The sequence below is a fragment of the Plectropomus leopardus genome, chromosome 10, assembly GCF_026936395.1.
Source record: "Plectropomus leopardus strain MGB_pleo_1.0 chromosome 10, ASM2693639v1, whole genome shotgun sequence".
Taxonomy (NCBI): Eukaryota; Metazoa; Chordata; class Actinopteri; order Perciformes; family Serranidae; genus Plectropomus; species Plectropomus leopardus.
This window is the reverse complement of record NC_142185.1, coordinates 18,550,831-18,578,785: the sequence shown is the minus strand read 5'-3', so window position 1 is coordinate 18,578,785 and position 27,955 is coordinate 18,550,831. Positions and strand designations below refer to the sequence as shown.

At 38.8% G+C, this 27,955-nt stretch overlaps 1 protein-coding gene across 1 annotated transcript; it reads left to right on the top strand.

Moving 5' to 3' along the window:
* Positions 1 to 274: 274 nt before the first annotated feature.
* On the top strand, positions 275 to 27,103 carry rbms1b (RNA binding motif, single stranded interacting protein 1b). Its single transcript, XM_042494580.2, has 13 exons — positions 275 to 574; positions 6,792 to 6,970; positions 9,895 to 9,953; positions 11,309 to 11,400; positions 16,435 to 16,592; positions 18,692 to 18,771; positions 19,398 to 19,513; positions 21,332 to 21,381; positions 21,472 to 21,559; positions 21,851 to 21,901; positions 22,563 to 22,673; positions 23,738 to 23,818; positions 23,911 to 27,103. The coding sequence occupies exons 1-13, from the start codon at positions 524 to 526 to the stop codon at positions 23,980 to 23,982; spliced, it is 1,188 nt and encodes a 395-aa protein (XP_042350514.1). The 5' UTR covers positions 275 to 523; the 3' UTR covers positions 23,983 to 27,103.
* The last annotated feature ends 852 nt before the right edge of the window (positions 27,104 to 27,955 follow it).

Sequence of the window (27,955 nt, the reverse complement as noted above, 5' to 3'; positions counted from 1 at the left end):
CTTGTAATACACAAACAAAGACGTAGGTGGAAACAGTGTCTTTCTATTATGTGTTCAGAAAACAAAAGACAACGTATATTAACCTAAGTGCCTAAGCATGTTTTTCAGATAAGTAAATTTGAGTTTCAAACCTTTATTAAAGCGAACAGATCCAAATTATATTGTATTTGGGGGAAAACTGTTAAAATATCACCCCCACAGCGAATGTTGGAATGGTTTTTCCCACCGTGGCAGCGTTCGTCCTGCGCAGCGCTGACTGCAAATCAATGAAGCCAGTCAAACAAACGGGGCAGGGCAATCGAAGTTGGGACAATTTACGGAGGTTTCAGTTGCCGGATAGTCGACGACAATAAGGACATGTACGCAGCTAATATGTGTGGAAACCTATGTTTGCGTCCTTTAGCGGAATAAGGAGGATATCCATGTCAAAAAATTGTTCTACTTAAACAAGGAGTTTGATGTTTTTCGCTAGAAGATTGTAGCCTGACTGAAAACAAAACTGCCCTCCCTCTTCGAACTGAGGATGATTTTTGCTAATACTGGAAACCCACTAAGGACTCCGTATCGCAAACAGGTAAATACGCCAGCAAAGACTAGCCGTCAGACATAACGTAGGACAAAGCTGACTTCGTGGAAGTGGCTTAAATGTCTATTTGACAGCCTCTCACATATAAACTTACATCCAGCCGTCGCTCAAACAAAAAGAAAACTCACTTTGGTTTACTTATGTAATTTGTAATGTCAGTGTTGTGTTTCTGTTTGTTGACACATTCAGATAGGCCACTTGTGCATAATGAGAATACCTGCTGTTCGGGTTGTTGTCCAGGTCCGACACTGCTGGAGAGAAACAGGCCGATGACCTCAGCTGATGCTTAATTTGATGGTTAGTGGCCACAAAGCAAAAAATATTTAGCTAATACCTCCAATAGCATCAGTTTTTATATATTTTCAGGATCAGAAAATGGGTTATTACCAGATAGATTTTAACTGAGAAGGAATTTGCTTTGGTATTTGGTGCATTTATAAACATATAATAAACATATTAGGAGGAATAGAAATAAGGCAAAGTACTCTTAACACTCAGGGATTTGAATAGATGAGTAAAAAAAATACAATAAAATTACGAAGATGCTTTTAAAAACATTACATACATGTAGCCTACAATATAGCTGTTTCGGGATAATCTATACAGTTTTATGCAGTATGTGCAAAAATATTAATCAGGAGAGGTGCAAAAGTTGGATTGTAAATGAAGTACACATGGGTTGGTAATGGACACCACTTAACAGAAACTCTACCACACATACATACATACATGTATACATGTATGTATGTATATATATATATATATATTTATTGAGAGAGAGAGAGAGAGAGAGAGAGAGCTTTGTTACAACCACTGTCTGTCTCTTTTGCCAAATTCACTTCACTTTTAGTGACAAAAAGCAGAGGTTATCTTGCAGTATCAGGTTTCTTTGTGTGGTGCAGAATTATACAGTATAAATGACTCATTGTCCACTTATGCTTTCGCTTTGTTCCAGTCACAACTTGATTTTTTTTTTTAAATTCCCTTCAGCCAAAAGATTTTAAATAAGCATATTTGCTCTGTCTTGGTCATGCTGTTATCCTGTGGCTAGAGCTCCATGGGCGAGGCCTGTTACTGGAAGCCCAGTGTATTTCCAGTTCGGATATGACGGGCTCTGCTGGTCTGCAGCTGGCTGATAAGATGCCGTCCTCTCCCTCATCACCATCTCTCACAGTCCTGCATTTGAGTAGCCAGGCACACCTATGAAAACACTGCTAGTCTCACAGAAAAGGGAAGTTGCATTCACCTGAAGTCTAGACTCTGAAAAGAGAGCTCGAAGCTCTGAGGCTGACATTCTTTTGAAAGACTGGCTTTTCTCGAGTTGTTGCTTCATATGCTATAAATTATAGCTTGAATCTATGTAATGCAAGTCTGCAGCATGAATCATTTTTAGATTTTAAAGCTTTTTTCTATAGCCCTATTGAATTCCCACCTTTGGTTGTGTTTGTTTTTCCCATGTCTTTTCCTACAGTTCAAGTTATCACTTTTGTTCTGGTCGCTAACAAAAAGATATTGGTATGAAATGTACAGTTTTGAACACTATAGGGTCTACCTAAAATTTGTGAACAGGGAATTGCTTCAGCTTTCTATTTTTCTTGCAGGGCGCGTTCATAGATGAGCATTCAAGAACCGTGTTTTTAAGTGCTAAGAAATATTCTGTAATTGCAGACTTTTTTGTTTCTTGTGTTTGAAAAAAACCTTAAAAGGCTAAGTGATAGAGTTTTCATGTTAGAGGGAACTACGCCCATTTGAAAAGTGTATACATATAAGTCCCATGGTCTAAGACAGTCCAAAAATATTAGTAAACACTCTCCCAAATCCAAAAACTTAAGTGTTAAAACTCAAATTTCCAATGTTGTCAAGAATCCTGTAAAGTGTGGAACTGCACCGTTGACAGATATGGAGATATTATGAGCCCACAAATTGGAGTATAGGGCAAGTACAAAGTCCCTTCTTTATGCTGGGTTTATGCCATCCCAGTCTGCCCCAATCCTGCCAAGTCCACATTTCAGATAGTATGCCAGCGTCCTGTAAAGAAAAGAGCGTGACAGGTGTGATTTGTAACACAACAGCGCCGCCCTCGTCATATAATGTTGGTGTTGGCAGCACTTTATAAACTATAACAATGGCATAATATGCAAGAACAATCTTTGACTCTCCTTAATAAAGGGTGGCTGATCTCGTCATCTGTACAGTGGGTAGGAATCCTCTGGACCTCATTATTTTCTCATAATGTGGACATTATCGGCTTCTGCTCCTCTTCTTTGAGTTAGCTGCAAAGTGCTACAAGCTGCTTTTTGAAACCTCACACCCGTCTCATCAGTGGTCCTATCCTGCAGGCTGTCCCTTTTATACAGATATCATTTAGACTCTAGCCACTTTTACACAGAGATTATGTGTAAATATATGGCCAGATCGAAGTCCCCTCTTTATTTCCCCCCTGCGTTTTTACAGAGAACCAAATGACAGCAGCGTAATTCCTGCATTGTGGCATCCCACAATTAAAAGAGGCGTGACATGGAACACACAACAGCATCGGCCTCTAATGTGACATATGATATATGAGTCAGCAATTCTTTTAAACAATAACAATGGCATAGCATCTTAATAAGATTCATTTGCCTTCTCTGTTGTCTGACTGCTGATCTCATTGGAGGGCATGGAGCTCATTGTTTTCACTATTTGCGGACATTTGTGGCCCCGGTTCTTCTTTTTTGTATTAGCCACTTATTGCTAAAGCTGCTTTTTAAGTCACCTTGCAGTGGGTTGCAAAAATTAACATGTCGTCAATAAGTCACACCAGTGTCGCCCATGGTCACATTTTCCCGTATTTACATTTTACATGTCGCTACGGCGCTGTTACTTCCTCCTGTCCTGGCGCAAAGGCGAGACAACCCTGTTCCTCCTTCCGGCGATATGACATATTATACAGAATAGTGAGGTGGTATTATGCCATGATATTAGCACCTTGAACTGAGGTGTAAATGCGGCAACCTAGTGGAATTTTCTGAGTATATAGGTACATGTTCTGTTTCTAAATTGAGGACACTACAAAAGAATAAAGCTCATTTCAGTATAAAAAAAGAAAACATTTTGCCTTGGGGCCACAAAATCAGGCTCCTATGCTATGTCTATGCCTATGGAGCAGAACTTCTATGGGCCACGGAAATAACATATTAGAATTCTTAATTTAGGTGGTGTTACCCTTTAAAGGAGTTGCACTACATCAAGACTGAAATAGCATGATGACAGAGTACTTGTCACCTTTACTTTGGCGCCAGCAAGGTCATTTTGAAATCAGAATTATTACAGTTTGGTTCTGAACTGAGTTTTATTCAGCATTACTGAAGGAGTCTTTTCTGTTCTTTTGGTAATTCATGTTAAGTAGGTTTTTGACCTAACTGTAGCCTGATGTGTGATCCGTGTTTCCTGCCAAGGGCCTCACAAAAATCAGGAAAAACAATTTAGCCATGGTTATGTTTGTAAATGAGGGCTAGTCATGAGAGCAACTGTGATATATTTCACATTTCTTATCATTTAGTCTTTGGAAGAGGGTTTGTATTTTGCAAAAGATTTATAACTTCAGAACAATTTTTTTCAGATCACTGCTAGATAATCCATTACCTTTCATTTTAGGAGCGCATGATCAGGAAACACGAAAGGCATGTTCATTATTGTTAGCTTTAGTAATTATACCCTGCTTAAGACAGCAGATAACTGCTCGTTATGGCAGAAGAAAGAAGGATTTGTGGCACCAATCAGATTGGGAACAGTAAGTCAAACTTGTTTCACTGTTAAGGCATGTGAGGCGGCTGACCAGTCGGTCACAGGAGAAGATCCTCTCGTCCAGACTTCGGTTGCTCAATCCTGTCACCACTTCATGCTTGGGATTCCATCAGCTTCCTCTGAGCTTGTGATTTCTCAGAGAGGGGGGTTGTGGGCGGGTAATCAGTGCTGGATGGTAAAGGACAAAACACATCCCTGAAGGGGAGAGCTCATTCAGACTACAACATCTGTGTCTTATAAACATAAAGCACAAAGTTGCTCAATTACTGAGGGATTTTCAGGTTTTCCCTCCTTGCCTACAGAAGGACAGGCCCTGCAGATATTGTGTACCAAAACTGAATAGCATGTGAACATTGTAGTGCCATTTGTTTGTCTGCGTTTTATACAATCTCAGAGCAAAATAATAGTTTTTTTTGTTTTTTTCTTTAATTAATAGGCAAAATAAAGCCATGCTATAAGTGACTCAAAACATTCTGAGCGTATAGATATCGCTTTTTATTAATTAGAGTGATAAGAAGTCTAGCGCTTTACCAGAGATGGTTGTTTATGTTGACCTGCGATTAACCGATTCTACTCCCCGAGGCAGTGTGACATCAGTGTGACACTGTTGTCAGAGCTACAAGCCCCTGTGGACCCCGATAGTGCTGACTGCGAAGGTGCGATGGAGATTGTTGTACAGATATGGATCACAGTAAAACATTAATCCTCACACTGGACAGAAACCCACATGATACTAATGATGGAGTGTCCAGACAGTTCGTCTTTTTCCCCCCCGATACATGGGGGCACAGCGGGCCTTATTCGGTCTGTGTATTTGTGAAATCATACACAGGGAGACATCTCTTTTGTTATCTCCTACCTTTTTTTTCAGAAAAGTGCGTTCTTGTTTTGTTCTAACAGGGACAAGGATCACTTAAAGCAGCTGTACTCAATAATGTTACATTAACAATGGACTAAATGACGGTGTACTTGTGAGAGGGAGTCACTTGTAGTGACATACCTACCCGACTGTGCAGTTCACCCCAGTGCTACAGAGCGTTTCAGCATCTTTTATTAAACTGTTTTGGTTTTACAGCTTTCAACTTTACTCATTTGGTTCACTCTCGCCGCATCAGCATCATTTCCACATGCAACAGTCAGCTTTTTTCACCTTTAAAAAAGCTCTAAAAACCCACTATAGGCTACCTTCACAGCACCAGTCAGCTGATTCAGTTGCTGCTGAATCACTAAAAATGTCCTTGAGTGGTTGGTAGAGTGCAAAACAAAGCTAAACAAGAGGGAATATTTGTCTCCAATTCATCAGGTTGCCAGAAACACAGCTCAAAATGAATACTAATGTTTATCATCTGCTGGATGTGTAAATAAGATACTGTTTGCTAACAACTTGGCCATATCATCTATATATGCCCTGTCCTGAGCAGAGAATGAAATCATGCTTCTTCTGTGTGTGTATCTGAGCTTCTCTGTACTTTGTTGTGGTAGATGGTCCGCCCACACAAGCAAGTTAGTGCTTGCGTGGTTGAGTGTGAATGTCCCAGTGGCTAGTTAAATGCCACCATGCTGTAATGTTCTTAAATGATGGTTTCCACTGATATCGGGACAGTTTTGTCACTCAGGTGTAGCACCCCCCCCAGCTAACACCATTACTACGTAGCTCTTTCAGCACTGTTGCTGTTGTAAGCACTATTAGCGTTTGTAGCACCATTTGCTGCCAGCCATGTTGAAAGCCATGTGCAGACAATCTCTGCATCAGAGATACACTGAATATCATATAGAGCTCTTTTAATGTAATATTACATCAATTATGCATTGTAAGGGTCAACAGATTATTGGCCTGGCAGATTATCAGGGCTGATATTTGGCATTTTGCTGATTATCTGTATCGGCCTTTTATTTTAATGATTGCAGGTATAATGAATTAATGAAAAAGCGCGCATATTACACTCAACCAACACCATGAAAGGCAGTCAGCAATACATGAAAGTGTCAGCATGGGAGGAACTTTTACTTTGTTTTAAATTTTCACCAGAACTTTCTAAAAAAAAAAATGCAGTGAACTTGGTGTATATGGTGTTGAAAGTTTCAATTTGATTAGATATTTGCTAAAGGCATTTAAACAAAGTTTTGTGTTGGAGGTTGTTATATCTCAGTTCTAAATTTCAACAGATTTTTTTTAGTGGTAAATACATACTGGTTCAATATCGAAACAATATCGGTTGACGCCTAATGCATTTACACAATTTTACTGCTGCCCCATCAATCTCACCTCAGCTGTCTTTCAGTGCTTTAAGTTGACAGTTGTGGTCAGAGGTGACTCATGCATTTATACTTGAGAGGTGTGAGCCATGACAATAAATACCATTTAATTACCTCCCAGCCGTAACATGAATTCAACTTAGTGTTTCCCTGCCTATTCCAGCCACCTGTTGCCTCATCGTCACACCCCATGGCTCCACCCAGCCCGAGCACCAACAGCAGTGCCAACAACAGCAGCAGCAGTAGCACTGCAGGCTGGGACCAGCTCAGCAAAACCAACCTCTACATCCGAGGCCTGTCGCCTTCAACCACAGACCATGACCTGGTCAAGCTCTGTCAGCCGTGAGTACCACACTTCCTCTCATCATTATCTGCTATCGATCAGCCATTGATTTTTTGGCAGGCTTAGATTTAAAGTCTAGTTTAAATTTGCAGTGGCAGTCACTTTTTGACTCACATTTGTAAAAATCTAAATAAAGTGCAAAGTGTAAGATGTAAATATGTCATTTTACATGTGCAACTCAGTGCTAATTGTATTGAAAGATCAGGACATTATTACAGTGTTATTTTTGTTGAAATTTATTGTTGCCTTTTATTCCTTTCTAATAAGCAGATTTTTAACAACAAATATCTTTTATCTTTAAATATCTTCCAAGAAATTATCTAACATTTAATACTCTTTTTCATGAAGAACAGTAGTTTTTAATCATGCATAGAGGGGATTGAGACACTTATTGATTCGTATGGGTGTCTTTGTGTGTATAAAAAAAATGCAGCGCTATTGTTGGCCTCATTTGAATCTTGAAAACACACGAGGACAGAGCGTATATGATGAGCACATGGGGCAAAACTGCAGGGGTTTCATATATCATGTGTGTGGATAAAGGAGAGATGCTGTCAGTGCCAGGCTCATCCTCATTTCTCTTTGTGCACTGAATGCAGTAAGACCACCCAGGTGCCTCTAAGATTTTATGTGCTTTTTTTCTGCAACCCGTCTTCTCAATGCAATACTGGATTTGCGTCACAAAGCTGCAAATTCATTCATTGGGTGTTAGGAAATATATTACATATTGAAACTGGGCTCAGCAGTGACATTGTATTTTAGTATTTTTTATTTGATGTTATTGAGGATTCAGATGGTTAAATAACAACACTCAAAAATCATTTGAAGATTTTTTTAATTTCTTAAATTATGGATTGATTCTCAAAAGGTTGCATTTTGGATTCAGGAGAGCAACCTTAATGCGGTAGTTTCACACTCGTTCTATTTCACAGAAACAATTACTTCACACTTTAGATGTGTTTCTGTATTGTATTGAATGAGCCGTTTGTGACTTCCTGAGTACATTAAGAGCAAACATGCTGTAGCCACGAATGATTTGAGATTGAATATTAGATGATGAAAAGGTCATAAGGTCATGCTATTTCACCCATTTCAGCATTTAGCCTAATCCCTGACTGGGAAAACACACATTGAAAATCGTCCAGCAGCATATGCAAATAAAGAATTAAAGAAATCGTATTGAAATTGTGATATTAGTCTTAATTTTTGCATTTAAACATTATTTTTTGGGGCTTTTACCTTTATTATGATAGGACAGCCCAAACTTGAAAGGTTTAGAGAGAGGATAACATGCAGCAAATGGCCGAGGCGAAACCAAACCTGCGTCCGCTGCGGCGATGACATAGCCTCTGTACATGGGGCTCCAGCTCTACCAACTGAGCTACTGGGCGCCCCTACATTTCATTTGTTTACGGAAAAATAAAAATATATATTTTTGCTAATGTTTGTACCAAACCAACGGGTTCCCTTATGTCTGGAATATGGTTTGTAGGCTGGGGCATCTCAGTATCACCACAATGCTTTATTCATGGTGGTATGTTGTGAGACATTTTACACCTTTACACCATTTTACACAAAAAATTGAAGCTACTTGAAACTGGATATTGCACTTGCCTATATTGAAAATTTGATAATATTTCAATTAATTATGCAGTCCCAATGAAAAAACATGTATTTTGAAAGAAGCTTTCATATATTGTATTATACCAAATTTTGAAGATTTCCTTCTCCGCACCAGTGAGTATAGAGAGTCTTCAGAATGGAAACCACTGTACAGCATTAAAAATGTACAGCAAATGAATTAATTACAAACTAGTTGAGTGGACGAATTCAGAGGCCTTCTTTAACCCCTTGGTTGTGCGGAGCATTTCAGAGGTGGCCTTTGAAACATCGATCGACATTTCTTGTGCTGCATTCAGGAGCCTTTCACAAGCTATTTAAGCCTTCGAAACCTAACCAAATTTGTTTGGTCTCTTGCAGAAACACAGGGTAGAAGTTTTACAAAATGAATTAAAAGTGACAAAAAAAAATGACCTTAAAAATAGTTTTTTTTTTTAAAAGGAGAAGGATTATTAGAACATTATCTTGTCATTAACATGTCCAAAAAATTATATTAATAATTATTGTGATTATGTATTTAAAATGTTACAGGAAAAAAATGTTTACAAATATGTTTGTTTTTTTTAATTTCAGCACTTTTTTCTGGTCATTTTCTTGTTCGCTTTTGTTTTCATTTATTTTGAGGTAATTTTCTTCTTTTCTTCTTTCTTTTACTAATCTTGATCATTTTTGGGCTGTGTCTTGTTAAGTTGGTCATTGCATTCTCCCCATGTTTTTGAAAGAAATCAAAGCACTTTGCTGAGGTTTCAAAGTGTTAAACAGCTAAATCAGGATTGACTTGTTTTTAAATCCCAATTTGAATTTTTCTTAGACTTCTCTTAGTTTGATGTTGCAGTGAAATGTGTATATAGAGCATTTCATTTAGTTTTTAAAAAATAGCAACAAAAATGCACACTGAAATGATTTGGATTATTGACATTCTTGTTTGAAAAAAAGGAGTGGGTTTTTTTTTCACCGATTAACCAAAACCATGAACCAGGCCAGTTTTGAATGTGATAATTTACGTGTTTTCTGAGGCAGTGCTTTGAACATACGCACAAGCATCTGTAAGTAATTCTGTAATATATCTTTGGTGACTTGTGTAAAGCTTGATACAGCGGTTGAGTTAAAAAGAGACTGTTTAACTTTGCACTCACATGGTGGGGATTTTCAGTACCACATGGAAACCACTTCCTGTTTCTCATATTTTTACAATGATGTCATAGATTGTTGCCCAACCCTCCCTCTCTGTGTGTTTTATAACTGGCTCTGTCTGGTACATAATCCTAGCTAACAATGCCTCGCCTTTTTGCTCCTCCCATAGGTATGGCAAAATTGTATCAACAAAGGCCATCCTGGACAAAACTACAAACAAATGTAAAGGTATGTGAAGTTGTTTTTCCTCTCTTTTCAACACCACAAAGTGCCCCACAGCATTTTCATCACCTCAGGAGAGAATATCAGTCCTACACTGTCTCAGAGAAAATGGTAGACATCCAATGTGGGAAATCTATCAAAACATCAAGTCATTCAACAGCTATGCAGTTGTGTCAGATGATCCGGGCAAGTCAGGAAACAGACAGCCAGGCTGCTTAAAGCTGCCTCCCAGCTCATGTTATTTTAAGCCTCGGCTCTTGTCTGTTGGTGTGTTACTGCTGCGGGTGCTTCCTGGGAAGAAGTGCCAGACTCCTCCTCCCTCTGCTGAGTGACAGTGTTGGTCTTGGCCCATTTCGAGTAGACTGCCCATCTGACTAAAGAGGGGCTTACTGATTCTTTCTTGAGCTGATGGGATTAAGAGAGTGTTTTGTCACTCTCCTCTGGATTATACAGATGCTAGTTAATTGATGTCTTTCAGTGAAAGAGGACACTGATAAAGACTTTGACTGACTTTTGAATTAAAACCAGAGATGGCTTTAGACATAACTTTGTGCAAACTTGAGTTTCATAAAATTCTGTAAAGCCATTGCATTTTTAGTAATTTCTGAATTATGAAGAGTCTCATTAAACTTTTAGACCCATTTCTCAGCCGAAAGAGCCCTGGCATATTCACCACAATATAGCTAGAATAGGTTAAATAAAGCAGCTGCAGTAGAGGTCAGGGACTATATGTTCACCCTGTTTGTACCCCCCAGGACAAAGAGCTGACCTGAGCCATGAACGTCACACTGGTATCTGCATCCTCAGCGCTTTTCTGCCTCTACTTCCACACAAACAGGCACAAAAGCTCACATAAATACTCACAGTTAGGTGGCCCTAGAGTATATAGTGCAGGAGTATATACACAACATTGCTGATTCACATAGTAACACACTGTATATGAAGCTTTATAGTAATATGTTTTACGGGCTAATAAACACTCAGCCCTTCACCATCCAGGTGATCGTGCTTTTGCCATCAGGGCCCGTCGGCTTTAGGACAACCTGCCTGAGGAGATGAGGCTTGCCAAATCAGTGACTATTTTTAAATCACCATCTTTAATGTGATGTTGTCTTTTAATTTGTCTTTGAATTTATCTTTTTTTCCCTCAATCCTGCTTTTTATTTTATTTTATTTTATTTTATTTTATTTTATTTTATTTCATTTCATTTCATTTCATTTCATTTCATTTCATTTCATTTCATTTCATTTCATTTCATAGAATTATAGTGGCATAGGCCAGCCCATGCAACCCAGAGGCTCAGCCATTTATTTGTGCTGCCTATAGAACATTGTCCTAACTGTGCGGCTTGTCTCCTCAGGATATGGCTTTGTGGACTTTGACAGCCCCGCTGCAGCTCAGAAAGCCGTGGCTGCCCTGAAGACCACTGGTGTCCAAGCTCAGATGGCAAAGGTGAGGATTCATTACAGTCTAATCCTGATATCACTCCCATACAAGTCACCCAGTAACACTGTTTCTCCCCCATATGGGGAGGCGACCTAAACCTAATCTGTGTGGTATTAAATAGCAGGACTGGAATCCTTGACTGCAGGATGTTTGCTCCTGAATCCTTGACTCTGTAGTGACTCTTAACGTTAAATCAAGAAATAAGCATGTGCTGAAAACAGTAGATATTTGTGCATATGTGTTTGTTTATGGAACTTCATTGATGTTTAGCATCATCAAGTGCGTCAATAAATTTCACCAAATTTATTGAGGCACTTGTTTTTTTTTTTGGAGCAAATAGGACACCTATCCACAGGGTTGTTGCAGTTTGACAGTCTCAGTTTGCCTGTCGATTGTGCGGGTGACTGATGTCTAATGAATTGTGAGGTCAAAAATGTCAGTTACTTGAGAGTGAGCACATGACTGCATTTAACTGTGGTATTCTAATGAGACATTTTCTGTAAGAACAGCATCACTTTGAGCTGGTAATCTTTCTTCTCTATTCAATTTAAGTGTATTTTCTCCTCTGTCTTATCCCCATTTTTCTCATTTTCTGTCAAGTTTGTTGCATAAATAGTATATTTAAAGGCATACTATGCAGGACTGTAAGGGACTGTTTGTCTAAAACTTTCCAGCAAAAGTGAAAGTAAAAGCTGTCTCTTGTAGGGCTGTAGTAGAAAATCTTGGTCAACTGAAACTCTTCAACCAAGTGATTAGTAGATGTGTTTATTTTGTGCTTTGTGTCTTGGATACATGCTGCTTACAGTCTGGCACCTGATTGCTAACTTTTTATAAGGCCCCTACCTCACCCAAGCACTGTGAGGGTACATGCCCATAAATGTCCCGAACACAGAAAATAAGATGAAAATAAGAAAATACGTGCAGAGGGCAGTCTCAGCAGAAAAATACACCACTACACACTTCTAGTGGGTCCAAAGTGATGATTGAGGAATTACTTTCGTACGAATGTATGCAATGTTTCTTAGGAAAATCCTGCACAGTATATCTTTAATACGGTGTTTGTGTTAATAATGTGCACATTTGTGCCGGACTACATTCTTAGTAGATATGTTCCCCAGTAATTAAAAGTATTTGGTATTTGCGGCTTTGCGCACATGTGGTTTATTTGTGTACATTTCCCTTCATGAGCTGCATATATTTATCATTAATGGTTGCTGACAGCTCACAATGAAGCTTCAGAAGGGTGTCAGACGTGAGTGGCGCCAAAAGTTAGTCTATAGGGTGTAGAGATTGCTGTTGCTGAGGATGACATAGCAGAGAAATTATCCACCGTGTGCACATACTTCTGCAGTAAGCCTGTCCTGAAGCTGAGAGTAGTCTTTCTGTCGCCTCCTGTCATTACACGTATGTTTACTATGTGGCTGAAATATTATTTTACATAACCCTTTAAAACCTGAGCAAATTGGTTTGATTTCTTTCAATAATTTGGTTTGATTTCTTTTCAAATATTTGGAGAAGACAACAAGCAACATCAGGAAAAGGAAACAAGACATGGCTCCAAAATGAGCAAAAAAAATTTCATTATCATAAAGATAAATACTTTTAGGTAATTTTCTTGTCACATTTTACTCATTTCTTGACACTTTTGTTACATTTGTTGTCAAGTTGACCCCCCGCCCCATGTTTTTGAAAGGAATGGAGCCAACCTGCAGGAAATAAAAATAAACCAATTTCTCTGCTTGAGAAATTTGGAGTTATAATAAATTGTCATGCTAAAGGAATAGTTTAAATTATTGCTGTATTGGTGACCATACACTAGAGATCCAGCTTTAGTTTTTCACATTGGAGATTTTCAGATGACTTTAAAGTAGGACTGAATTACTTAAGGCATTTTCTGACATCAGAAGGGAAGTAAATAATTGTGTGTTGTTATGGTAACAGGAACCAGTCGGGGGAAATTAGTTCCCATACAACACTGAGCAAGAACCCTTGGCCTCATTTCCCTGTCTGGGGATCTGTAGAGCTTCTTGACATGCCTCTGTGCACCCATTTTACTTTTTTAATTAAAATAGAGCAGCTCCGAGGGGCATGCTGAAGTTTAATCTTTGTATTGTGGAAGGTAAATGCCATTATAAAGTGTGGGCCTTTCTCTCCAGCTTGTTTGGGCTTAATGGACTCTCTGACAAAGGTCCTTTTCCTGTTTTTTTTTTGGGGGGGGGGGTTATCTTCACAGCCACCCTCAACGGGCTTTCTCTCATTATTATTTCAAAGGCAGGTGGTGGGAAGTGGCCAGATAAGAGTTTCTCCTCTTTTTTACCATACGTTATTTCAATGAATGTCATGTGATACTTAATTATGTGCTTAAGGGCTTCACTTAAAGCACATTTGTATAAGAAGTTATCTACATAGGCAGCATTGTACATCATGGAATTCTTTTAGATGGTTTTATCAAACTGTGTGGGTGGCATTAATAGAGGAACAGCATTGTTTTATTTTGTTTCTTTTGACTGGAAAGTGGCAGTCTAATCTGTGGATCAGCGGGCTAAAAGTGAACAGAGGAAGTGAAAAAACAGCACTTGCTCGTCCCTCATTACCACAGTTGTTAGCGTCTTTAAGGAAGACTTTTAAAGTCACAGCTGCTTCAGTGGAGCTGCTGAGTGGCCAGCAGATAAGATTGAGGCTGCAGTGGGCACCCATAATTTGTCGATGTGCTAGATTAGTATACCCCAGTTAAGTTAATAATGAGTATTATTCTAACTTTTTTTATGTAGGTCATTTAAAAGTGTATACAAAAGAGTATACAAAGTGCTTCGACAAACAAAGCAAAGCAGGAGCAAGAAGAGTTTTTAAGGCCAGGCGAGAGATCTGAGGCAAGAACACATTAGAAGAAAGACAGATGATAATGAAAATTAGAGACAGAAACAATTAAAAAACAAAAGTAGCAACCCATACCAATAAGTGTAAATACAATTAAAAAAATATAAGCAGTAATAATAGTAATAATAATAGAATTAAACATGATCAGGACAGAATGAAAGAAAGATATATATAAAAAATAAATATATGAATTAAAACAGACAACATCACATTAATGCAAGTCTGTAAAAATGTCTTTTTGAAAATGATTTAAAAGAAGTCTCTGAGTCTGCGAGCCTTATGTCCTCTGGTTTTAAGCCTGGACTTTGGAATGGCCAAAAGGGCTCTACCCGAGGATCTAAGGTTGCAAGCTGGCTCATATGAGGTCAACATTTCTGTTATTAGCTTTGGGCCAGACCCAGACGATTTTTAAAAGTGATCAGTAAAATCTTAAAATCAATTATAAAACTAACAGGGAGTCAGTTAAGTGAACAGTTAAGTTAAGGTAAAAAGTGTACAGTGCAACCCGTTGGCTTAATTTTCGTTGGCTGAAAAATGAAGCCAACGTAAAAGTGCCAAAAACTGCATTTCCTCAATTGACCACCAGGGGCTGGCTCCAAAAAGAGAGCAAAATCGTTATAGGCCCCATGTTAAAATGCCCAGCTTAACAGCAGAAATATATATGTTACAGCCCAGTTTTAAAAACACTTCCAGTCTCTATAGCTAATTTCAACCATCATGATAACTATACAGGGGCTGAATTTTTTTTGTAACTCACCCGTTAACTCACATTTTGTCAAGGCCCAAAGTTACTCACATTTAAGGGCGGGACAGTTTGAATGGCCTGTGAGGCCTCACCACAGACTATGAGTCAGATCCACCCCTGGCACTAACCTCTCATTCAAATATGATCACTTCTGCCCCCCCCCAAAAAAAGATGGAGACACCCGAAATGCCAAACTCAAGGCTTCAAAACGGCAGTCCAAGAATCAATAGGTTACGGTAGCTATGTCCATTATTTGTACAGTCTAGATCACATCATTTTTACAGCATCCTGTCCTCTCTGTCCCTGTAGCAAGGAGAAGAGTAACACCCCTCCATCAGCCACACCTCTTCATCAGCTCTTCTTCCACAAGCATGCGTCAGTCACATCTAATGACTGACTGATGGGTGTTGAGCCATTCAAATCAAGTGTCCCTGCATTTCTCTGAGCTTCTTACTCACACATATAATTAGTTTTCTTTCTTTCAAATTTCAAGTAACAATAGTCCGTTTTAAAACAGAGGAGCTGCTATGGCTGACTTACTGCACCAATAAAACATTCAGTTCACCCTCAAACTATCTTTGAGTAAGTCACAAGCATGATTTCTTCAGGAATAGAAACAATAAAGACTGGGTCAAAATGTATCTTTCATGAAGTAATGTATAACAAGAGAAAAGAAGCCAGCTTCCTGTTATTAACAATTCATCAATTGCCTAACTGGGAGGTCATTTAGGGGACACCTCACAATATAAATGCTCAGCTCTGCCACCAAAGGCCTGAAAGGTAAAGCACGTTCAGTCAGTGAGTTTGTTGCAGCGCAGACTGTGGCTCATTCGTTGCCCTCTGTTTCTGAAATGTAGATTTTTCTGTCAGTGTATTGCTTTTAGTAATCCAACCTGACCCTGTAGCTGAGTCTGAACAACACGACGCTGATGAATATTAATGGTGAGAGGCCTCTCCCCAGGGACTCGTAGCCATGTCTTATGTTTCTGCTGATGCTATTTAGATACAGCAAGAAATCAGCTGAGCCTCAAGCCACTGTGGGCTGCATGCAAATCTCTATTTATCACTGCTCATAGTGACCCTTTACTGCCTGAAGCCTCTAACAGAGACAGACAGGAAGAAACCGAGATAAGCGGAGACTTGTTAACCCCATTACTGATTTCCCTATTAGAGCGCTATTAAATGTTTAGCCATTTCCAGGCATAAATTATACATGGAATTGTAAGGAAACTTCTTCTTCCCTCCTCTCGTCCTCCTTGTTAGTAAAGCCAGTGTGAATGTGATACCACAAAGGAATGTATTTGTGTTTCCCAGGTGCATTTCAAGCATTTCCGATAGTGTTATTGCATGACCCCTGGCTTCCTCTTACCCTTTTTCGCTGTATTTATTGTATTCTCTTTCTTTCTTTTTTTATACAGCAACAAGAACAAGACCCGACAAACTTGTACATCTCCAACTTGCCTGTGTCTATGGATGAGCAGGAACTGGAGAACATGTTAAAGCACTTCGGCCAGGTCATATCCACACGCATCCTGAGGGACTCTAGTGGAAACAGCAGAGGAGTGGGTTTCGCAAGGTCAGATTTTTGTGTAAAATATACCCCTTTCCCACCAAAATTAGTGTATGCACGCGGATCTTTCAAACACTGAAACACTAAATCAGCTAAATATTGGTGCTTGATGGCAATCCCACTGGAACACTCTGCCTTTCTGTCAGCTTGTGTGTGTGTGCGTGTGCGTGTGCGTGTGCGTGTGCGTGCGTGTGTGTGTGTGTGTCTGTCCGTCTGTCTGACTGTCTGTCTGTGTATTTGGGGGGCTCTCCAGGCTTTGATTAATCCTTTGAAACCTGGAACGACACCGCAGGAAACCTGAACAAATTGGTCTGATTTCTTTTGAAACATGGCTAAAGACACTGAGCAACCACGTACTTTATTACACTATGCAATTAGTTAGGGTTAACTCTATGAAACCAGAGCAAAGTAACATGATTTTCTTTACAAATATGGAAAGAAGGCAATAAGCAATAAAAGAAGAAATTGCCCAAAAATTTGCAAAAAATTAGTAGCAAGTACAAGAAAATTACCTGTTTTTTTTTTTTAAATAAAAAGCCAAAAAAATATAAATGATGAAGTAAAAGTGCTTGAAAAAAATTCTGTTACATAATTTTAAATATGTAATTATGATAATTATGAATAAAGTTTTTCCCTATTTTTTTTTCTTTTTTCCCCGAGCATCTATAAAAGTCTTTTTCTAAATTTACTAAATTCTTGCAAAGAAAATCCCGCCAATTTGCTCATGGCTCAAGGTTTAAGTACTTGTGAAAGGCATCTGAAAGCAGCACGAGAAAGATGATGTCGTTTCAGGTTTCAAAGGGTTTGCCTCATTTAGTATTTGCAGATCTATGAATCTGCAAATTAGCCTCGCCCTTCAGCTGCTCGCCTGCAGCTTGAGCAAACTTGCTCGCCTCGTAGAACATGCAAACCTCTGACTAGTGAAAGTGAAACTTATTTCCCAAAATACCCATATGTAGCCTGACTTCTTCTTTGATACCCTTCGTTTTACGTAGCCTTACAGGATTGGTTCTTTAGGTTTGTGACATAACAAACCCTGGAAGAATAAGTGTTTTTTTAGAGAGCCATTGGTACACTGTGTACCTGAGGAGAAAATGCTCAGCCATGGCTTTGACTGCTTATTTTGCTCATGATATGTCTTGTAGCAAATCAAAACATCATATGAACATGTTAAAGGTATATAATGCAGTATTGTCAGTTACTGTCTGTAAACGCGCTCGCCATCAAAGGTAGAAAAAGCCAATGCTAAAATTTACTCTCGTTTGGTGTTTCACCTTGCTATATTTGGATGCATGCTGCTTACGGTCTGGCACCTGGTAGCCACCTTTTTATAAAAACTTGACCGTGCTGTGGAGGTACAAGCCCAAAAACATCCAGAACATAGAAAATCAGAAGAGCATAAGAAAATATAGGCTCAGGGCAGATTCTCTGCAGATAAATACACCGCCACACACTTTTAGTAGGTGATGACTGGTGATGAAGTGATGGCTGAGAGGGATTACCTCTGTATGAGTCTATACATTATTTTTTAGGGAAAAAACCTGCATAGTATATCTTTAACAAGGTTAAAAGCTTGATTTTTTTCACTGGAGCGGAGCTTTGAAATGTAATTGATTTGGCTGATTTCTCATCATAAAAGCCCCATGACTTTCAAAGCAGAAAGGGTTTCATTTCTAAAATTAATACCAACATAAAACCACATAGCTATGTGTCAAGAACAAGGTGGAAAGAACACTTCATGTGTGGACAAATGGAAGCTCCTTGAAGAAATAGTTTCACAGTGACTGGGTGATATAATTACAGTGGATTCCACTAGTCATACTTGCACAACCTGACATTTGACTGACATACCTGATAGGTGAGGCCAGGGTCATGATTGACAAAACACAAATATCAGACTGAATCACACGCATGTGCGTGTGCACAGGTGTGCAATAACAGGTCTGTGTGGCCTGCACTAAACATGTTAATTACAGCATATGTGCACCATGGGCTTGCCGTCTTTTATGTTGAACCACGTCTTCCACCCACCTAAAAAGGAAGCAGTTCTTGGAAAGCACCTGCTCAGTGTTGCTATGCTCTCTGTGTGTCTTTTATAACTGCAGGATGGAGTCAACTGAAAAATGTGACGCAGTCATTTCTCACTTCAATGGAAAGTTTATTAAAACACCTGCAGGTGTTCCAGGTAAGATATGCAGTGTTATATCTTATATTTGCCGGTATGCTCTGCAGAGATTTAAATGCAAATGAAATGAAATAATACGTGAAAGAAAATAACAGAATTTGTCTTATAATGACGGTAATGTGTAGAGTATTAATGAGCGGTGTTGTATAGGCAGGATGAAGTGATCAGCTGGCTGATTTGTGCCTCCAACAGGAGTCAGTGAGTCTGCTGCTCATATATACACTCAGCCTGAAGTGGCAGAGCACTGACAAAGAGAACGAGAGAGAGGGAGCTGCTCTGTGTGGCCTCCACTCCCTCTCTAAGCTTTTTAATTGGATTATTAGACTGAAATAGTCTCTGCTGGTCTCGCCTCCTTTAGGAAGGGGAGGGGATTACAGCTCCACAGCTGCCAAATTAGATGTCTGCGTTCCCAGGCTGGCTAGTAAATGTGCACTCCCTGGCTTAAGGGAGTGAGTGACTGTATAGCAAGCAATAACAGACCTGTGTGTGTTTGTGCGTGCGTGTGTGTTTGTGCGTGCGTGCGTGTGTGTTTGTGTGTGTGTAAGTGAGAGAGAGAGAGAGGGAGAAAATATGTTTGTATGAGGCAAAGCTTTTATTTTATTCTCTAACCACTTGTGTCTCTTTAGCACCATCCGAACCTTTGCTGTGCAAGTTTGCTGATGGTGGACAGAAAAAGCGACAAAGTCAGAATAAATTTGCCCTGAATGGTCGCGGTTGGGGAAGAGACAGTGACTCCAGACTGGTAAGTGGTGATGAGAACCAATCCACAATAGTAATAATAAAAAGAGAAAAAGGGTAGTGTGGCCTTTTTCTCCCTATGTACATATTTATTATAATGTATTGTCAATTGTTTTATCACCCTGAGTGGTGAAAATGGTGAACCACACCTGCCATCATAAAGATGCACATCCCATTGGTGTGCATTATGTATAAATATAGTTGTGGGTTTGACTTATTAAACATTTTGATCTGACAAAGATTCAAGAAGAATTGAAAAAGGTTGTCTTAATTTAACTTTTGCAGCATGGAGGGCAGGCGTTACCTTTTCCTTACGTATGCTGTTTTTTGATTGCCATGCACCTATGTGATGTACATGTTATTACTGTCCATTAAATCAGGAATAATAAGGGACACATTTCAGGTGCACGCACAAACATGATGGAAAAACTAGAGGAACTTAAGAGTGACTTTATTGTTTTTTAGTGTTGCTGAAGAGTCATCTAAAGCAGGGGTCTTTAATGTTTTTTAGGCCAAGGACCCCAAAGCTGTATAAATATATATATATATATATATATATATATATATATATATATATATATATATATAAAATATGAAACTGAGTTGCACTTGAGATATTTCTCAGAATATTTTTGAGTCTTGTCTTGTCTGCACTTGCCTGTTGCTGCCTATTCTGTCTTCACACTACAAACGACACAGCAACAGGCTACAAGTCATTTTCAATGGAAGAAGGTGACACGAAGGTAAAATCTGACACCAGATGCTTGTCGCTGGGACAGTCCTGATGTGCCATAAATCAAAGTTGAGCTGGTCTCAACTTTTTTAGCATTCTAATGATGCAGTGAAGCATCAGCCAATCATATGTTTTTGTTTCTGGCCTAACCCTGTGCTAGCTTTATGTGCACGCAGCGATGCAATGGGGCGACAAAATGTGATCTTAAGATCAAAAGTATCAATATTTTTAGCAGACACACATGAGCCTTTGATGACATAACTCCATTACAAGCATTTTAGAAATACTTCAGCCATAATGTAGTTGGTCATACTGTTGCGTTGTCACTGACAGTGTGAACACAGCAAAAGTCAGCTGCAGTTTTAGCATGACTAGGTGAGTTATCCTCAGCCTGTGCATCCGTGGTGTCTAAGGTGGACAGTGTGTGAGAGTCTCTTGCACAAAAAAGTGGCAAAATGATTTACTGTGGCTCACAAGAATGTCCGCACACATGGAAAAATAATAATACAGATAATTGGCCACGAGTACATCAATGATAGCTAAGCATTTCACCTCACTGTTTTGGATAAGTGCCGCACAGTGATTAAGTGTCAGCTGGCTCACATGATTTCACAAGGATTCATGTGTAAATGTAAGAGTTAGCTGATCATTAATGTTGTGTACTGTCATTTTTTCATAAATAGGCCAGTTTATCTTTGCTAATATGTTGGACTCATGTTCATGTGTATTTTCAGACATATTTTTATTTTTTGGGGGAAAAAGTACTGAAATTAATCTCAAAATAAATGAACTAACAATAATTTGGGGGTCCCCACTGGTAACTCTGAGGACCTCCTAGGGGTCACGAACCCTGCTGAAGACCCAGAATATAAAGGACTAAATCATAAGTATTGTTTCTGTCGCTCACAATTTTTATGAAGTTGTAATCCTGGTTATGTTTCCTGCTGTTCATCAGTAAGTCTTCTGTAGCCAAGACCTGCCCTCTTTCCAGCTCGGTAGATGCACAGCAGACTGTTGTATGGTGATGTTGTGTTGGTCTCACATGCTTCAGTTTGGTTGCCAAACCAGTTGCCTTTTTTTTGTTCACAGGCTGGAATGACACTCACTTACGACCCCAGTGCAGCTGCTATGCAAAACGGGTAAGCTTCAGCTACAAATTAGATTACACTCACGTGGTCGGTATATACTTCATTGTGCTATAATTTGTTTAATTTATTCTGTGTCCACAGATTTTTCCCACCAGCATACAGTATTTCAAACAGGATGATTGCTCAAACGTCCATGTCTCCTTACATGTCTCCGGTTTCAACATACCAGGTTTAAATCCTTCTTTTCAGTGCTGAATATGTGTAGCTTTGATAATGTAACACAACAAAGAGACAGCGTTTCATTCATCAGTTTTTTACACTTAGCATTTGTGTTTGTAAACCATGTGTCATCAGGATCCAGAAACTTGTCCTCTGGGGCTTCGGTGTGGGTTAGATGTGTGCCAAAGGGCACGGCGGCCTTTCATTTTTGTTGCCGTGCCAGTCACAGTAGCATGTGATCTCTTGATAGCAGCTGTACAATGCCAGTGTGTTTACAGAGCGTGTTTTTGTGATGTTCCAGGTGCAGAACCCATCCTGGGTGCCTCATCAACCCTACATCATGCAGCACCCAGTAAGAACAAAATCCTCTCATCATCGTTGTCTTCATCACAACTCTCTCTCCCTTTTTTTTGTTTTTGTGCCATTTAATCGCACATTTCTCTCCGAAACTGAAACATTTTTCTGTAAACAGACAGACACAATATGGGATAGTAGTAGTTACACATAAGGTGACACTGATCCTCGAGGATTTGCAGCACTGAAGTGTTTGTATAGGAACGTAAAAACGACTGCTTTGGAGAGGCAATGTGAAGCTGCGTATTTGGTGACAGATGCCGAATATTTTATAACAGATGGGTTCGAATTTAGAGAGAAGAGTCCTTTCTTGCTTTGAAAATGAGCCAGCATAGATGAGAAAACACTGCTAGATGCATCAGGCCAGCCAAGATGCTTATAGACAACTTGCTCAACTTGTGACTATTCACCTTCTGGTGTGGGCATCAGATGTGAAGTCTGAGATTACTCAGTTTCTCTTTGCCTGAAATCCAGCCCTGCAAAGCTCATTATGTTTTTTACATCCAAGATGTTAGGCATCGTACTTGTGACATTTGATCATCTTTATTCAATGTGCCTTTTGAGGAGTATATTAGTTTTACAGAACAATTTTTCCTCAGTGACTTTGTGTGAGCGCAAACTGCATACGTTCCTCTCATCTGCTCACGCTTCTCTTCCAGGGTACTGTGCTATCACCCTCTATGGACCCGTCTATGTCACTACAGCCTGCTTCCATGATGGCCCCTCTTGCACAGCAGATGAGTCACCTCTCTCTGGGCAGTGCAGGAACGGTGAGAGGACTCTGCATGGGATCAGAATTGAGTTCGCACTTTGTTCCTATTTTAGAATGAGCAGTTTAAAGTGCTTCATTAGAGTTCTTTGTACACAAAAGGATCATTTGTATAGCAGTTACTCACCCCGTATTACATTACTTTTTTCAAGTAAAAGCAGTTTTTCTTTCATTCCTTGACAGTTTGTGACAAATCCAAGCACAGAAAATTTTTGATTAATTGAATTTTAGCAATAGCAAAACTATGTCAAAACGCCTGTTTACAAATTTTCACAGAACTCTTGTAGTAAATGCTAAAGCCTCATTCATTCAGTGATATGTTCAGTACGCCGCAAACACATGCATTTTCTCCAAACCTGTACTATTTAAAAGACTTCCACAGATCCACAGTCTTTATAGTTTTGCATTTTTCATTAGTTTTTATTTTTGTTTTTGTTTTTTAATTCAGTCTAGTTTCAGTTAGATTCCTGAGAGAGTTTCTCCTTTCATTTTAGTTTTTTATTGTTCTGAGAATTCATTTTAGTTTGGTTTTTAATTAAAATATGGATTGTATTTGTCAGGGGAGAAATTTAATAAGTTATCTTAATCTTATAATTTTTATTTCAGTTCATTAAAATGTTTTTTTCACACCTAATTTTAATTCCTGGTTTAGTTTTAGCTGACTTTAATAACCTTGACAAACAGTCCCACAGAAAAATGAGTAGTGTGCATGGGAAAACATGTTCGTTTGAACTCACTGGAATGCATAAGCATAACTGCACACACCAGCTTGCCTGGGCACACTGCTCGTATGTGAAAGTGCTTTGAATAGTAAGTTTTGAGTGAAAATGCACGTAATCAGATATTTTTATAAAGTTTTCGCTGTTTTAAACACTGCCCCATTTACTTCAATTCATCAAGAATTTTGTTTGTTTACCATGGAGGCACAGATTGAATGCAACAAGAGGTGAATAATAGATAAACAAATGATAATTTTGTTGGTGAAATATTCCTTTAAAATGTAAACTATATAGATCATGAACACGCTGTTTATATGAAGCCACTTTTCTCTAATTCACTGTGCAGTTTATGGCCGCCAACACAGCTATGCAAGGAGCATATATCCCGCAGTATGCACACATGCAGACATCAAATGTTCCTGCAGAGGTACGTGCATTAACACTGTTGCAGCATGATGTTTGTAAAGCGTTGTGGTCATTTGAAACAGCAGCTCATTGTTATTTTACCCTCTCTTGCAGGAAAATGGTGCACAGTCACAAGTGGACTCATCCGGCAATCATTCCCCATATTCCTACCAACAAACCAAGTAGTGCTGAGGTAACATTCGGGCAACAGCTAAAACAATCATGTCTACAAATGCAACGGATACTAAGGATCTTTTCACTTTTTTGCACAGGTTCTGCAAACGTTTAAGTGAGACTATTTTTGGTAACATTTTCAGAGAGAATATGAGTTCATCAAATGATACAAATTATATATAAAAAAAATTGAAAAAGTTTTATTTTCATACTAGAAAATGTTTATTTTTTACCAAGGATTGCCACAGGATGCAAGGAAGACTCATGTGACCAGTTGTTCAAAGTGCATGACAGTAAATATGTTTTGTTAATATTTCCAGATTTTTTCTTTTCTCTGAAGACTTTTTTCAGCCCAACCTTTTGAAAGTGATGTTTTTGTGCTTGCTGTGTGAGTGTTGCTATGGTGAAGTGTTACGTGTTGTTTTCTTGTAAAGTGATTTCTCTTAGTACTTTAGATTGATCTTGCTGTCTGATTCAAATTTGCCTTTATAGTTTTGATACAGAAGTTGTACAGACCACCACAGAGAGCAGTAATAAGCAAAAAATGCTGAGAGCTATTGCCTTGGGATTGAGCTATGTAGGACTTTTTTTTAAGTAAATCAACGTGTTTCCCCTTTCAAAACTGATAGAAATGTAGAAGACACCTCATCTGAGGATCTTACTGGATGTAATATTTATTTAGTATGAACACCTTACATGTTTCTGGATGTTGGAATGTGTTACCTTTTGAATCTTGCCTTTTTGATCACATGGTATTGTAGAATAGACGAAATTGAATTTGGTGGGGCGGGGGAATGAGAAGGGGCAAATGTGTTTTGTTTGTCAGTGTTTTTGTCTGATGGGGTGATGTTAATTGTTATTTTGACGGGGTGTCTTCTTCACTTTCATTTAAAAAACCAACAGCAAAACATAGACTTAAGATTGTGCAAGGAAAAAAACTCATCAAAGCCTTGTAATAGAACTTCGGCAAAAAGTTCAGCAAGTCGGGGGATGAAAGGAGATGAATATTGCACCTCGCTCTTTGATAGGAAACAAACAGGCACTTTCAATTGTAGTTTACATCACCAAAGATTGTGAGCTAGTACACTGAGGAAATCATTTGTCTCTTTAACCAGGACACAAGTGACTCTGCAAGTTAGATTGCAGTTTGGACAGTGTGCCTTTTTTGTACAATTACATTCAGTTTTCATAGTTAATAGTCAAGTGCGGACACACACAAGCATGAAGGAAGGCCTGGATCCAACAAGTGCCACAGATTAATTTCATACTTATGGAAAAATGCAAAATTATAGTAAGATTAAGCTAAAGGGATAGTTTACCCAAAACTTAAAAAATGCATATCTTTACTCTTACCTGTAGTGGTATATATATGCTTAGATGTTTTTGGTGTGAGTTGCAGAAGGTTGGAGGTATCCACCATAGAGACGTCTGCCTTCTCTCAAATATAATGGAACTAAATGGCCTTGAGCTTATGGTGCTCAGGGCCCCAGAAAATACATTTGAAAATTTCAATAGAAATATCTCTTTACAGAAATCATGACCAAGTTACTCAGGATAAGCCACAGACCTTGTTGTGAGCAGTTTTAATGTCAGAATTTTTTTCTGTCTACCGAACTAAACCCATCAATTGTATCACTGCACAGAAGAAAGCATGCATCTGCCACCAGCGCACCACTGAGTTAGCTAATTTTATAGCTCAGCGAAGGAGGATGCCATTAATGTTTACATTTCGTGCACATTGCTCTGTGACACAGTTTGCGAGAGTAAAGAAGAAAGGATTATCTTGAATAACAGGGTCATGATTTCTGGAAAGTGGCATTGCTGTTGAGTTTTTCAGATGTGTGTGTCTATATATATATATATATATATATATATATATATATATATATATATATATATGTCATCCAGTTACATTATATTGTAGAGAAGGCAAACATCTCTATGGTCAATATCTCCAACACTCTGCAACTCACACCAAAACAATCTAGACTAATAAGTAGCACTACAAAATATGTATTTTTTACTATGGGGTGAACTGCCCCTTTAAAAAGAAAATACATTTTAATTATAAAAAGGACAGCGTTATTGCCTTTTTTTAAAAGAAAAAAAAAGACAAATTATGTTTTAAACATAGTGGATTACAGCAGGCTTTTTTATAATGGTATCCTCCAGTAAGCCTGTGATTCGACCTGGTGGTCCGTCAGACCAGTTATCTACCTCAGAGTTTTCTTTCTCCTCTGTACTAGGTCGGGTTAGCAGGTCCAGCCCGCCCTTCCAGACCAAATGCCACGCTCAGGAGCTGGCCACACACAGCTGTTTCCTTATAGATTGTTTTGAATACTTTTTGATTTCCTTCAAACCTTTTTTTAAAATGATGTATTGTTGTAATTAATTAGAGGGGGACGGCAACATGTTTCTACTCACATTCACACATTCAGTTTCATAGTTTGAAAAGAGCTGCTGCTTTCATGGCAATAGATTCCAGAGGCTTATTTAAGACGTTAAAGACCAACAATGACAACAAAGCCTTGTGGTGTTCACTGGATCTGTGCTCCTGTAAACAAACACGTTTGATGCTTTGTTGGGGTCGAGACAAACCCGCAGCAGCATGTCCTCTGTAGTTAAGCTCGGGTGTGCAAAAAACTTAAAGGGCCGCTGTTATTATACTTGAGATTTCTGTGTAATGCCTGAGACTGAGAAGTAATACTGTCTTGTGAGGTTAATGCTGCTAGTGGTGTCTGAACCAAGTGCCATAGTATCTGGGTCAAGAGTTGCAGAGGTGCACATAAGAAAAAATTGCTCATATAAGTAACCACCATGTTGAACAGTCATTAAGTTATATGAAAAAAAAGTTCTAATTTATGAAGATTGTTGTACAGACAGCTTGAGGAAATAAGAGATTTTTCATAGAGCTATATGAAAGTTTATTGTTTTTATTTTTTTTACTTGTGCCACACAATTGCCAGTGGTAACTTGTATGTACAGTTTAAAGAACCTTTCCTCTGTCACTTTGTTTTGTAGTGTTTGTTAAAGCCAAAGACTTTTGTTTTCTCACTAGAATGTTGCCTAAGGTTTATTCTTTTCATTTCTTTGACTTTTTTGAATAAAAATTTTCAAAATTTTCAACTTTTAATCCATCGTTAGTCTAGTCTTTTCTGATCAAGAGGAGCTGCTTTTCTTCATCCTGAGCCAAGACTTCACCTGTTATTCCCATTTGTTTGATAATAGCCATTTGCTAATCTTGGATTGATGATTATATTATGTAATGACATTATTTGTGTAGTCATGAAGTCAAATCTGCCGGGGGTTCCAACACTTTTTGATAAAATATTCACTTCCACAGTTACAGTCACAGCGCAAGCTGACAAATTGATGTAAAATGTATATTTTTTTAAGGTAATTTTCTTGTTTGTTGGGTTTTTTTTTTTTTTTTACTTTACTCTCTTTTTTGTTACTAATTATCAAATAGTTTTCATGTAACTTTTTTACTAATTTCTTGCTTATTTGGGGGCGATTTTTTTTTTTTTTTTTGTGAAGTTGCTTGTCGCTTTCTTCCCATGTTTTTGGAAGAAACCAATCCAATTTGCTTAGGTCTTAAAGGGTCAAACAGTAATCAGAACAGTTTAACAACTTAAGCTTCTGTTTTCTTCCGAGCATGTTAATATACCGCAGCTCTGTTGATCTGGCAGTATTTAGGAATGGCATTTAGGAAGTGCTTTCAGCTTTTCAGATCAGGACCTGCTAAGGACTACATAAACACTGGCGCATGGTATTGCTGACAACATGCGTGGCCTGGGCAGGGTGAGTTATGGGTATCAGGAGGTATGGTGTGGGCTGGGTGGATGGGGGCGTCTGTGTGCAGGCCTTGCAATGGCAGATGGGACCCTGCGGTATCCTGCGGGGTGTTGTGCCACCCTACAGGAGGCCACCAGCTCCAGACGAGGAGCAAAACTAGCGCTCCAGCTGTCTGTGTTTTTGCCACCTG

Coding starts and splice junctions, on each gene's coding strand:
- rbms1b (XM_042494580.2), top strand. CDS start 524: ATGATTTTTGCTAATACTGGAAACCCACTAAGGACTCCGTATCGCAAA. Junction 9,954..11,308: donor AACTACAAACAAATGTAAAG/GTATGTGAAGTT, acceptor TTGTCTCCTCAG/GATATGGCTTTGTGGACTTT. Junction 18,772..19,397: donor AACACCTGCAGGTGTTCCAG/GTAAGATATGCA, acceptor GTGTCTCTTTAG/CACCATCCGAACCTTTGCTG.